The sequence below is a fragment of the Molossus molossus genome, unplaced genomic scaffold, assembly GCF_014108415.1.
Source record: "Molossus molossus isolate mMolMol1 unplaced genomic scaffold, mMolMol1.p scaffold_m16_p_14, whole genome shotgun sequence".
In the NCBI taxonomy this organism is placed as follows: domain Eukaryota; kingdom Metazoa; phylum Chordata; class Mammalia; order Chiroptera; family Molossidae; genus Molossus; species Molossus molossus.
In genome coordinates, this window is record NW_023425349.1 from 36,535,062 (window position 1) to 36,549,113 (window position 14,052).

Here is a 14,052-nt window from a genome sequence, read left to right on the forward strand (position 1 = left end):
GGACATACAAAAATGATATGAGTGATCACCATCTTCTGGCCATTCTTGATTTGGGAAACAAGATGTAGAAAAATAGTCATACGATAGTTTTGTTTTTTTTTCTTGCACAGTACTCAATCTAGTCTATTGTGAAGGCATGCAACAGAATGAAATGTTGCAATAAACAAATATAAGACTAGAAATTCCATACACTTTTTTTTTAAAATCCTCACCTGAGAGTATTTTTCCATTGATTTTCAGATAGAGTGGGAGGAAGAAGAGGAGAGAGAAACATCATGAGAGAGACACATTGATTGGTTGCCTCCCACACAACCCCAACTAGGGCTGGGAATGTAACCACAACAGGTACATGCCCTTGACCAGAATCCCACCTGGGACTCTTTGGTCCATGGGCGGACACTCTACCCACCGAGTCAAACCAGCCAGGGTCACACATTTTTATTTTAAAAGTGGCTTTCTGAGGCATTTAAAAAAGTTTTTTAGAAATTGTAAATAGAAAAGCATGTCATTCCATCTATGATCTGATACTCAAAAGCTGTCAGATGTAGGTTGCTTTGTTATATGAGAATTTAAAAGTATTTGAAAAGTTAGCACATTAGTGATTTATTATAAAGGACTGTATGCAAAAATAAATTTGGAAACTTTGTATTATGGATTTTACTTTAAATCTAGATACGTGTCAAATAAGCAAGCGGTAAAGTATTTGCATAGAATAAAATCTAGAGGAATTACAAATTTTCATTCATTCATTCTCGAAGATTTTGTCTGGGTATTTCTTCTTTAGCTGTCGTCGAGCGACTACAGTCGATGCATAGATGACATATCCCCAGGAAAGTAACACGATCGCGAGGAGCAACTAAAAAAATTAAAATGCAAAAGGGGAAGCAAAAGCAAAAAACTCACTGAGTTGTACTTCCTCCCCACACCCCACTGGTTGCCACGTACGTTGCTAAGGTGGAAATCACAGTGACAAACGAATAAATGGGATTCCGGAGGCCAGCCCACCCAAGTGTCCTTACGTAAGAAGCGGAAGGGCGTGTCCCCCAGGAAGAGGCGGAGTCGAGATGAGGGAGTGAAATGCTTAATTCAGGAATGGGTTTTAGAGTTTCGGTGCGCTGAAGAAACACGGGGGTTTCCTCCCGCGGGCCCAGGGAGTCGACACCGTGGAGCCTTGCCAGACCCGGGACCTACCACTGAATAAATCCAGTCTAGGGTGCGGCGACTCACTGGCTTCATGGTAAGGAGGCGACGGCGGTCCGCGGGAACGGGCAGGACCTGCAGGCCCTAGAGTAACCTCCCGGGCGGCGGCTTTCGGGCGGTGGCGGCGGTGGCGGCCATTTTACATCCGGGCACGAATGCCCGCCCACTCGCCTCCAGGAGCGTTTTCCGCTGGCCGGCCGGCCTCTTCCGCCCGGAGTGGGGGCGGGCTTACGTGATCGCGGGCCTAGCCCGCCTTCCAGGGAGGGGATTAGACAAATGAGAAAATATTTTTAAATGGGTTTTTTTTTTTTTGCCGCTTAGAGAGATAGGCGTACCTCGTCACCTGGTTCTGCCAGCTGCAGTGCAATGTTAATTATACAAGGTAATGTACCGTCGTAATACAAAAGTTTATTTGAAAAACGAGTCTGTTTTAAATATCACACCGGCGTATGACAACGCTGGAAGAAGTAACGTTCCCTCCCGCATCGGTGCCCACATCATATTGATAGGCTTTCGTATATTCATCTTTACACAAGCAGTACCACCCACTTTTCTGTAACAGTGACGAATCCTTGTGGGAATCCTGCTCACTGAGCCCTCCTTCAAGAAACAGGTCTTTCATAGCAGTGGCGTGTTGGTGTCCGTGGATTTCTGAGAAGGAACGTGGCACCAGCGCCCCGGCGCAGCGCCCCTGCCAATCAGCAAGTGCTTTCTGAGCGTTTCCTGCGTGCTCGGGACCTGGGCACGTCTGGCTCGAAGCTGACGGCCGTTTGGCGCGCGGGCGGGCGAACAGGTTCAGCCCCGAACGTGCGAGGCGCTCACCTCCGAGGCCAGAGTGTCGCCCGGGCTGGGGGCCGCTGCGGGCCCAGACGCGCCCTCTGTACATCTCAGGGATCTAACAACAGGGTTTGAATCCTGACTTCGGGGAGTGGGGAGGGGAAACGCAGTCTCGAGAGGGAAACGTTGTTCTGCTAAGATTTCAGCGCTACTGTTTGTCTGACTGGAGTAGAGCTCCCTCTCTTAAGACGTGGGATACTGACTGGGCTCTGGCTTCGGACTGTGTTCGCATCTCGGTGTTCTTTCCTAGGAGGTAAAGTCACTTCACCCGCGTGTACCTCAGTTCCTTGAGACCCTCGAGATAATTTTAGTAACTTCTCGCAGAGTTTGGGGAGGTTTAAATGAGACTAAGCTAGTTACCGTGTTTTCCTGGTAAGTTAGGATCGAACATTTTAGTGCCTTTGTATCCCCCAGAGATTAGTAGTAATAAGAATGATGGTGGTAATAGCGACTTCTGTCTTCTCGGGAGGGTCACGCCGCTCTCCTTCCAGGAACGCGGCGGTTGCGGGGGGCGGGCCGAGCGCGCTAAACCCTGCTCTTCGTGCTGGCGGCTTTCTACTGCGCATGCGTTACGCAGGCGGGTGTTTTGTTTTGACGCGCTGGGGGCCCGTGGGGTGGATTTGGCTCGTTCCGCCGCCTCCAAGCTGCCATTGGTGATGAGCGCTTTACGTCACAGGGGTCGCAACAGCCGCCGGGGTCTCCGCTGTCTCGCGAGGAGGGTGAAGCGCCCCCGCATGCTCCCGCTCCTGAGGGCCTGCGGAGAAGTCGCCGGGTACGCCTTCGCGGATCCTGCCGTCACCGACCTGGCTTCCTAGGCCGCCGGGAGCTTGCCACTAGTGCCCCAGCCCGGCATTCACCGACATTCTCCGAGGTCAGTGAGATCGGGAACAATGGGGCTCGGAGGTCGGAAGGGCTGGGCCAGTTGGAGCTCCCATCTGGAGCGAGGCCCATAGACTAGGGAGCTGAGAGGCCATCCGGGCCTCGGCGGGACAGGGTGGGCAGACGGCTCCTGAAGCGCACCGCACCGCACCGGTGGATCTGTGTGGGTGGGCGGGGAAGGGCAGCGTTTTTCAAGAAGGTCGGGGGCGGGGGCTGTGAGCCTATCGGTGTACTGGAAAGATCTTGGTCTGGGGTGGGGGGGCAGCAACCCAACCCATAACGTTGGAGTCTGGATGGTGGCATCTCTACTGTTAGAGTTGTGAACTTGGATGGATTTTCTAACCTGTCTGAACCTGCCTGTAAAATGGGAATAACAATATTTTAGTTCGTTGTGGTTATATAATGCACATGGTGGTTGTCTTAGGTCCTGGATGATGGCAGTTCCCGACCAAAGGATCTGTCACCATGATTGTTGGAGTTGTCTGAAGAGTGCTGCTGTACACTGTGGGCTGGGCTCATCCATTCAGTCAGTGTAGTTTTCCTCGTGGGTTGCAGATTACTGCACCGGAAGGGGGCAGTACTGAGATGAGGCAAATAGTGTTTAAGGGGAAAAGTGAATAGAAGTTCAAGATTAAGATAAATTAAGAAAGAGCTACCCAAGATTTAAGTTAGTAGTGGTGAAGGTGGGTGGGTTTTGTTTGTTTTTAGTCAGTGACATGCAAAGCTATACAGTCAGCCTAAACAAACATGGTTGTCTGGAATGAGTGGCTTCTTTTTATCCTGAGTAGATCCTATAACTTCCATATGATCTTTTGGAATTGGTTAAATTATAGTTCAGAGAGGTACAGTGATTTCTTTATTTTCCTGTAACATAGGGAAACGGTATTCACTTTTTAATGCACACTAAACACTATCCTAAGTATTTTCGTGGAATATATCTCTTCACACAGCCACCTTTTCAGGTGGTACTGTTACTTAAAGTTTTTTTTTTTTTCCCCTAAATATGTTTTTATTGATTTTTGAGAGAGGAAGGGAGAGAGAGATAGAAACAACGTGAGAGAGAAACATCAATTGGCTGCCTCCTGCACGCTCCCTACGCGGGATCCATACTGCAACAGGGCATCCTCTGATCGTGCAACAGGGCATGTGCTCTGATGGGGAGTGTAACCTGGACCTCTCAGTCCATGGGATGACGCTCAACCCACTGAGCTACACTTGCCGAGCTACTTAAAGTCTTAAGAAATTAAATAACTTCCTTCAAATCATACAGCTTTTAAGTGGTTTTGATTCTCAGCCCTGGTTAGAATTAACATCATTCCTACAAATGTAATCTGAAGCTTTGGGGAAGGGGAAGATTGATTTAATAAGTTTATCCTAAAGATGGTAAACTTTATTTAGAATTTTGAAGGCAGTTAGGGAAATGGGATCCAAAGAACTGATTACTCTTCTCCCAATGGGTAAATGAATTTGGAGTCCTAGTTCCTAGAGAGATAGGGGAGAGAAATCTTTATTACAAACTTCTGGAACCCGAAGCACTAAATTTACTCCTAGGCCCACCTTTGTTGCCTAAACCCAGAATTCCTATGAACCGTAATGTCTCTAGTCATTCCTCTTTTATGCCTTACTTTGTGTTTTTTAAATAGCTGTGTTGAGGTATAATTTACATTTCATTCATCCATGATAAAATTGAACATTTTCATCATCCCAGAAAGAAACCTTATAATCCTCCCAACCCCCAGCAACTACCAATCTACAGGAGTGGGCAAAAGTAGGTTTCAGTTGTGAGTACATGAAATATACTTTACCCTTGTATTATTTATTTATTATTGTAATATTTTCCTTTTTTTTTTTTTTTTTTTGTACGTGCCCCTAGCTGGAACCGAACCCGGGACTCTCTGGTCCACAGGCCAACGCTCCCAACTGCTGAGCCAAACCAGCCAGGGCTGTATTATTTTCCATATGAACAACTGTAAACCTATATTTGCCCAACCCTGTACTTTCACATCTATAGATTTCCTTGTTCTGGACCTTTCATATAAAGGACATCATGCAACAATGTGTTCTTTTGTGACTGGTTTGGTTTTTTTTCATTTAGCATAATGGAAAGATTCATCCATGTTGTAGGGTGTATCAGTACTTCATTCCTTTTTATTGTCAAATATTCATTGTATGGATATATACATTTTTTTTTTTTTTTAATCCTCACCCGAGGACATTTTTCCATTTTTTACACAGACAGAGTGGGAGGGAGAGAGAGGAAGAGAGAGAGAGAGAGAGAGGGAAACATCGATGTGAAAGGGACACATCGAGTGGCTGTCACCTGCACGACCAACCAGGGCTGGGGACAAACTGCAACCGAGGTACATGCCCTCAGCGGGAACCGAACCCGGGTCTCTCCGGACCGCAGGCGGATGCTCTAACCGCTGAGCCAAACTGGCCAGGGCTGGATATATACATTTTATTCATCCTCCCCAGTTGATGGACATTTGGGTTATTTCCACTTTTGAGCTTTTATGACATGTGGCTATGAATATTCATTTACAAGGGTTTGTGTGGACATATGTTTTCATTTCATTTGAATAGATAGGTGTGGGGTGCCGGTCAGGGCACACACTCAGGTTTCTGGCCTGATCCCCAGTTGGGGGCATGCAGGAGACTGCCAGTTGATGTTCTCTCTCATTGATGTTTCTATCTCTCTTTCCCTCTCTCTGAAATCAATAAAGTAAAAAAAAAAAAAAAAAATTTTAAGCAAATATTTTAATTTTAGTACTGAGTAATGATTTTGAAGAAGTAAATTCTTTGATGATTTATATTCATTGACATTGGTGTTTTGCATGAATGCCATTTTTTTTAACATATATATTTTATTGATTTTTAGAGAGAGTTGGGGAGAAGGAGAGAGAGATAGAAACATCCATGGGCTGCTTCCTGCATGCCCCCTACTGGGGATCAAGCAGGAAACCCTCAGGCATGTGCTCTGACTGGGAATCGAACTTGTGACCTTTTGATGCATGTGTCCATATGCAACCACTGAGTCACACCAGGCAGTTAAATGCCATTCTCTGTAGCTAAAGACATTCCTGGGTAGAAATATAAAACAACTCTAATTAATTTATTCTTTACCTACTATGGATGACATTATTGGACTTTCTTTAGGCTTAGGCTGTCAACATGATTAGCAGGCTTATAAAACTAGGGGAGACTAAGATACCTTTTTTTTTTTTTTTCCAAATTCTCACCCAAGGATATTTTATCATTTATCTTCAGATAGAGTGGGAGGGAGGTGGGAGGGAAAGAGTGAGAGATAAACATTGATTTAAGAGAGAGATACGGATTTGGTTGCCTCTGGCACAACCCTGACCAGGGCTAGCAACTGACGCACAACTGAGGAATGTGACCTCGACCAGAATCGAACCTTGCAACTCTGGTCTGTGGGCCAGCGCTCTAACTGATGAGCCAGACAGGTCAGGGGAAGATAAAATTTTTTTGTAAAACCATACTTAGTTGAGATTTTGTTTTATCTGAACTTTAAATTTACTACCTAATAATTTTCTTTAATGAATTCATTTGTGCTGTAATTTTTGTGAACTGGAAATAGTAAACACTAAAATTCTGTATTCCAAAGAAGTAAATTAAGATAAAATGTATTAACTTGCACCCTGGCCGGGTAGCTCAGTTGGTTTAGAGTATCATCCCAATATGTCAAGGTTGCGGGTTCGATCCCTGTTTAGGGCACATGCAAGAATCAACCAATGGTCCTGGCTTGTGTGGCTCAGTTGGTTGGGCGTCATCTTGTGCACCCAAAGGTTGCTGGTTGGATTCCCCAGTCAGGGCACAGGCCCAGGTTGCAGGCTCTATCCCTGGTAGGGGGCATGCAGGAGGCAGAAGTCTTAATAATCCCTTTATTAGAGGGGCAAACTAAATTCAGAGTTAATGTGGATTTTTCTAGTTTACAGAGTTAGTTTTAAGTGACACCTGGTCTTCAACCCAGATCTTCTGATAACCTCTCAAGTTCCCTCTCCACTCTTCATGTCTTCCTCTAACACATGCACACTGTCTTTTATACTAAAGGTTTTTTTTTTTTCCTGAGTGGGAATAAAAAATATTAGGAGTAGGAGAAATTTATGCAATATTAAGGTTTCAGAGTTTAAATGTGTTAACAGAAAAACAATTGGTATTCTCAAGAACAGTGGTGATTTTTGCATTTCCACTGTAGAAAATAGAAGGCTAGATATAGTTGGACCCCTTAGAGAAAGTTGGTTAGCCCTGGCCGGTTTGGTTCAGTGGTTGGAGTGTTGGCCCATGGACCAGAGAGTCCTGGGTTCAGTTCCTGCTAAGGGCACATGCCTCAGTTGCGGTTTGTCCCCGCCCCGGTTGGGGTCGTTTGGGTGGTGGCCATTCGATGTGTCTCTCTCGCATTGGTGTTTCTCTTTCTCTCTTCTTCCCTCTCTCCCTCCTGCTCTATCTGAAGATAAATGCAAAAAATAAATGTCCTTGGATGAGGATAAAAAAAAAAATTTAAAGAAACTTGTTCAGCATTGAGTCCCTATTAAGTTACAGCTTTGAGAAAGTTAAGAGGCCCTAGATGAGCAACCTTAATTTGAAATCTATGGTGAAATACTTATTTTACAATCTCAGATTTTTGTTGTGGGTTTTGTTTGTTTTTGTTGGCGCTTGGTATAGCCAACGAATCTGGTATAGCCAATGAATCTATTGTTTAGAAAATTACAACTCTATTATTTGACTAACTTGACAGTGGTTGACTGGTGATGGGACTTCCTATGATAGAGGAGGTAGAGAAAGATGAATAATAGGATCAGGAAAACATAAAAGAAGAAACCAATATTTAATATATAGAAAATGATTAGTGTAAAATGCACTAAGGGATTTTATAAGATAAAAAGGCTAAAATGTAATGCAAACTAGATTTAAGCTCTGACAAATTCATTTTGTAAGTTATGGGCAATATAAACTGATGAGTTTAAAGAAAACAAAACTAACCTTTTTTAAAATATGTTTTTATTGATTTTTTAGAGAGAGAGGAAGGGAGAGAGAGATAGAAACATCTATGTGAGAGAGACTCATTGATCACCTGCCTCCTGCATGCCCCCTCACTGGGGATTGAGCCTACAACCCTGGCATGTGCCCCAACCAGGAATCAAATCAGGACTTGTCAGTCCTTGGGACAACACTCAGTCCTCCGAGCCACCCGGCCAGGCACCGAAACTAATCTTTAAGATTCTAGTGATCCTTGTTGTGAAAAGATAATAAAGGAAAGGGCCTGAAAGCATAATTTAAGATACTTTATGGCTGACTTTGGATTAAATAAAAAGGCTAAGAAAGGCTTCTAAAGGGGGCTGAAAGGGATCAGTGATGAAATGACTATAATAGTATAGGTATTATTAGTGTACCTATACTATTAGTGCAACTAACATTTAGTGAGCATTTACTATGAGTTATGCCCTGCCCTTCCATGCTTTTACATTTAGTGTTTCATTTAATTTTCACTAAAAACCACAGAATTGGTTTAAACAGGTGAGCTTTCTGGTATGCAAATTATCTCACTAATGCTTTTTTTCTAAGTGTAGTTGACATACAATATTATATTCATTTCAGTTGTACAGTATAGTAATTCAACATTTATATACCTACTATGTGGTCATCACAGAAAGTTATTACTAAAGCTATTTTTTCTCCCTTTTTTATTGAATTCAGAGAGAGAGGAAGGGAGAGGGGGAGAGAGAGTGAAATATCGATGAGAGATAACATCAGTTGGCTGCCTCCTGCATGTCCCCCACTGGTGATTGGGCCCACAACCTGGGCATGTGTCCTGACCGGGAATCTAACCGGTGACCTCTTGGTGCATGGGTCGATGCTCAACCACTGAACCACACGGGCCAGGCCTAAAGCTGTTTTTAAAGGTGTATATATAACACCAAAGATAAATCAATAGTCTGTTGTTTGGGCATTTATATGAAAGATATAAAACCATACACAGAAATAACACCAACTGAGGACTGTCATGTTTTGTGGGGTGTTTTTCTAAAAAGGGATAGGAGGGTAAGATAAGGGACATTTAAAAAAATCTGGACTAACCATGAGAAGATGTGAACTCTGAATGATGGACACATGGATACTTGGAATATTTTCCTTTGTACTTTTTTGTATATATGAAATATTTCTCTATTAAATTATTTTTTAAAAGAATACAGTAATAGAATGTTATATAGTATTTGAGAGCTTACTATGTATCAGGCACTTTTTCTAAAGGCTTTTTACATCTTCACAAACTCTGTGAGGCAGTGATGTGACAGGTGAAATTAAAGCATAAGCATAGAGATAGTAACTTGTACAGTCACACTGCTAATATGGAACCAGAATTCAAACTCAGAAAATTTGTCTTTTGAGTTTGTGCTTTTGTGCTGTGTAACTAGGTGACACTGCCCTATTATAAAGATAATGAACTACTGAACTATTTTCAGCAAAGTATTTCAGAGTCATTATTTGCAGTTTTTTTTCAAGTTTAATCATTTCTCTTTTACTAGGATACTGATGTAAATTTTTCCCTTTTACAGGTAATGGCATCAGCAGCTAAGGAATTTAAAATGGACAACTTTTCACCTAAAGCTGGCACTAGCAAATTGCAACAGACAGTACCAGCTGATGCATCTCCTGATTCTAAGTGTCCTATCTGCTTGGATAGATTTGATAATGTGTCTTACTTAGATCGCTGTTTACATAAGTTCTGTTTTCGCTGTGTACAGGAGTGGTCTAAAAACAAAGCTGAATGTCCACTATGTAAACAGCCCTTTGATTCTATTTTCCATTCTGTGAGGGCAGAAGATGACTTCAAAGAGTATGTCCTAAGGCCTTCATATAATGGTTCTTTTACCACCTCTGATGTTCGACGATTTCGCTATCGTACAACTATGACAAGAGAGCGAAGTGCTTCTGTTTATTCACCCAGTAGAAATGTGAACAGAAGAACAACAACTCCGCCAGATAGTGGAGTACTGTTTGAAGGTTTAGGCATTTCAACAAGACCCAGAGATGGTGAAATTTCTCAACTTATGAGACAGATTCCAAGGAGGCCAACTACCACAGATGAGAGATCTTTGCGGAAAATTCAAGAACAGGATATTATTAATTTTAGACGAACTCTCTATCGGGCTGGTGCTCGCGTTAGAAATATTGAAGATGGTGGCCGCTACAGGGATATTTCAGCTGAATTTTTTCGTAGAAATCCAGCTTGTCTTCACAGATTAGTTCCCTGGTTAAAACGTGAACTTACAGTTCTTTTTGGAGCTCATGGATCTTTAGTGAACATAGTGCAGCACATCATCATGAGTAATGTTACTCGGTATGACTTGGAGAGTCAGGCATTTGTGTCTGATTTAAGGCCATTTTTACTTAATAGGACTGAGCATTTCATACATGAATTTATCAGTTTTGCTCGATCTCCTTTTAACATGGCAGCCTTTGATCAACATGCTAATTATGATTGCCCTGCTCCTTCCTATGAAGAAGGTAGTCATTCTGATTCTTCAGTCATAACAATATCTCCAGATGAAGCTGAGACCCAAGAGGTGGATATTAATGTAGCCACTGTTAGTCGAGCACCATGGGATGATGAGACTCCAGGACCATCTTACTCAAGCTCTGAGCAGGTACATGCTGTCATGTCTTCCCTTTTAAATACCTCTGATAGTTCAGATGAAGAACTCATAACAGGAAGAGCCTCGTCTCAGATACAGGGGGTACAAACCAATGTGGACCTAAATAATGACAGTGATTCTTCTTCAGATAATTGTGTCATTGTTGGGTTTGTTAAGCCACTAGCTGAGAGGACTCCAGAACTTGTTGAACTGTCCTCGGATTCTGAGGATTTAGGCTCTTATGAGAAAATGGAGACTGTAAAGGCACAAGAACAAGAACAGTCTTATAGTTCTGGTGATAGTGATATTAGTAGATGTTCATCTCCACACTCTGTCCTTGGAAAGGATGAACAAATAAGTAAAGGTCATTGCGATTCTAGTACAAGAATCAAATCAAAGAAGGAAGAGAAACGATCTACATCACTGTCCTCTCCCAGAGACCTGAGCTCATCTGTTAGAGGAGACAGAGTTTATTCCCCACATAACCGTAGACACAGAAGGAGGGGAAGATCAAGAAGTTCAGATTCACATTCCCAGAGTAGAAGTGGGCATGATCAGAAGAATCGTAGAAAGCATCATGGGAAGAAAAGAATGAAAAGAAAACGATCCAGAAGCAGGGAGAGTAGTAGGCCTAGAAGTAGAAGAGACAAAAAAAGGTCAAGAACTAGAGATAGTAGTTGGTCACGAAGAAGCCAAACTCTATCTCTAAGTAGTGAAAGCACAAGCAGATCAAGATCTCGTAGCAGTGATCATGGTAAAAGAAGATCACGGAGCAGAACTAAAGATCATTATTATTTAAAAAATAATTATGGAAGCAGATATAAGTGGGAGTATACTTACTACAGTAGAAACAAGGATAGAGATGGCTATGAATCATCTTACAGGAGAAGGACTCTGTCTAGAGCTCATTATTCCAGACAATCTTCAAGTCCAGAATTTAGAATTCAGTCCTTTTCTGAAAGAACAAATGCTAGGAAAAAAAATAATCACAGTGAAAGGAAATATTACTACTATGAAAGGCACAGATCAAGGAGCCTATCTAGTAATAGATCAAAGACTGCATCTACAGGACCTGACCGAGTGAGAAATGAAAAACCTGGAGGTAAACGAAAATACAAAACACGACATTTGGAGGGTACTAATGAAGTGGCTCAACCATCTCGTGAATTTACTTCTAAAGTAAAGGAAAGTCATTGCCAAAAATCTTCATCAAAATTGGGTGGAAATCACAAAAACGAGAGTGACAGTTTTTCAGATAGCCGATCATCAGACAGAGAGACAAAACACAAGAAGAGGAAAAGGAGGACCCGGAGCCTAAGTGTAGAGATAATTTATGAAGGGAAAGCTACCGATACAACTAGACATCATAAAAAGAAAAAGAAGAAACATAAGAGGAAACATAAGAAACACCATGGAGATAATGCTTCCCATTCCCCAGTTGTAATAACCATAGACAGTGACAGTGATAAAGATTCTGAAGTAAAGGATGGTACAGAATGTGACAATAATGGTCCTCAAGACCCTCTACAAAGTGAATTTTTGGCTCCTTTGGAAACATTTGAAACTGAAGATATAGTTACAATAGAAGATGAAGTTGCTGTTCTGGACAAAGAGTGTAATATTACTATACTTAACAACTTAAATAATGCTAACAAAACTGTAGATACTATACCACTCCATCCAGCTTCAATTGAACAAACTGTTGATGTAAGAGAAGAGAGCACCTTCGCTGCTGATTTGGAGAACCAGCCCAATAATGTCTCTATTCAGACTGAGCCATCAAGGCAATTGTCATCTCCACGGACATCATTAACTTCAGTGTGTCTTGGTAGAGAACATGATATATCTTAAAATTGCCAAAGCATCTCACTGAGAATTCTGATAATATAAAAAGAAGAAGAACGGTGTCATCTATTGCAGTCTATATAAAGATGACTTTTGGTGAAAACTCTCTTCCCCTTAGAAATATTTTGTGATTTTTTTTTATGTGTTAAAAATTTGTAAAAAATTATTTGTTTAAAAAGTATGTCGCACCCTCAGAAATATGCACTTTTAAGTGAAGAAAATGTTATTGCTAGCAGTTTATTTAAAACTTGGGATCCTTTTTAAATAAAATATATATAATTTTAGAAGTTATTTCATAAAGCCATATGGTATTGACATATTTTTTAAGTAGTCAATGAGTATTTTTAAATTTTTTTTTTGAGAGTTGTTCTGAAAATGTGTTATAAACTAGGAGAATCTGTTTAGATAGTCTTTATTTTTCTTAAAATTTTGTATGATTCAAAACTATTAGTTCAGGTTAAATTGAGGCATTTTAATCTGCAATTTATCTTCTGCCAAAAGAGCAGTTTAAATATTTCCTTTATATACTTGTTTATCCGATCTGCCAGTAAAAAAAAATGTATAATCAACAAAAGAAAAAATAAAACAGTAACTTTAAAACAAGAATCCAGAAACTTTCCTATAAGTACTGATATATTTTTTAAGTCAAATTATTTTAGTGGAAATAATTAAGGATATATTTGTGTCATAAATACTGAATTTCAGGTGAGCTGCATTTCACAGTTTTAGTTATTTTAGTTCTTTCATCTGATTATTTGCCTTCTATCTTCAGAAAGATGCAGTTGTTTTCAATTTGCCTTGTTACCGTATTCATTCATTGTTAACAGAAATTGCAATACCTGCTGTGTTGGGTTCTGTACCAGATTTCAGGGGTTCAGTGACAGCCAGAACAAAACAGATATGCTTCCTGCCCTCCTGGGGCATACACACACACACACACACACACACACGTGTGTGTGTGTGTGTGTGTGTGTGTATGTCACATAACTAAGTTCTCTGGAGAAAAAGTATAATTTACTATAAAAGCATACAGTGGGGGTCTAATTTCAGGTGTAAGTGATGGTTGAATTGAAATCCAGAAAACAGGTAGGCAGGGTTGTTATCAAAGGAAAAAGATGTGCAAAGATCCAAAGGCAGAAGGGAAGCCTGTAATATTCCGAGAAGGCAGGGTTAGCTAAAGGACAAAAACTGTGGGGCCAAGCTTTGTAGGGCATGTTTAGAGTTTGTGTTTATCTTAAGGGCAGTAGTGGGAAACTGGTTTCAGATGACAAGAATCTAAAGTTGATGTTGACAATTTTTAGTAAGTTCAGACAAATTGTGGGAAGACTTGTTGATCAAGGAATATACTTTATGAAATGACTTTGTAGTTTTTCTTAATATTACAAACTTAAGAATGCTCTTTTATTCTACATTCTGATTTTACATTGTTTTCACTTAATGAAAACTCATCTTACTACATGATACCTTCAATCACATCATCCTCACATATTCAAGCCCAGATTTCCAAATCTTTGATTCTTCCTGTCCTTCAGCTACCTCCATTCATTCACCAAATTCTGTTCACTAAATATTTTTCTAATATTTCTAATGCATCTATCCCATTATTTAGTCTAGGTAGCCCTGATCTCTCACCTGT

At 41.2% G+C, this 14,052-nt stretch overlaps 2 protein-coding genes across 4 annotated transcripts; one reads left to right on the top strand and one right to left on the bottom strand.

Annotated features, from left to right (window-relative positions):
• Positions 1-455: 455 nt before the first annotated feature.
• SMIM27 (small integral membrane protein 27) lies at positions 456-1,370 on the bottom strand. The gene is made up of 2 exons (XM_036261301.1): positions 1,192-1,370; positions 456-856 (listed from the first exon to the last, which is right to left on the bottom strand). The coding sequence occupies exons 1-2, from the start codon at positions 1,234-1,236 to the stop codon at positions 743-745; spliced, it is 159 nt and encodes a 52-aa protein (XP_036117194.1). The 5' UTR covers positions 1,237-1,370; the 3' UTR covers positions 456-742.
• On the top strand, positions 1,075-13,188 carry TOPORS (TOP1 binding arginine/serine rich protein, E3 ubiquitin ligase). 3 transcript variants are annotated; one of them, XM_036261300.1, is made up of 4 exons: positions 1,075-1,237; positions 1,522-1,582; positions 2,714-2,908; positions 9,492-12,969. In XM_036261300.1, exon 4 carries the CDS (start codon positions 9,495-9,497, stop codon positions 12,420-12,422), a length of 2,928 nt encoding a protein of 975 aa, XP_036117193.1. In that variant the 5' UTR covers positions 1,075-1,237; positions 1,522-1,582; positions 2,714-2,908; positions 9,492-9,494; the 3' UTR covers positions 12,423-12,969. The 3 variants fall into 3 exon arrangements, with proteins under 3 accessions (XP_036117193.1, XP_036117191.1, XP_036117192.1); XM_036261298.1 differs by lacking the exon at positions 1,522-1,582 and having other exon boundaries at positions 9,492-13,188; XM_036261299.1 differs by lacking the exons at positions 1,522-1,582; positions 2,714-2,908 and having other exon boundaries at positions 9,492-13,188.
• Positions 13,189-14,052: the final 864 nt, after the last annotated feature.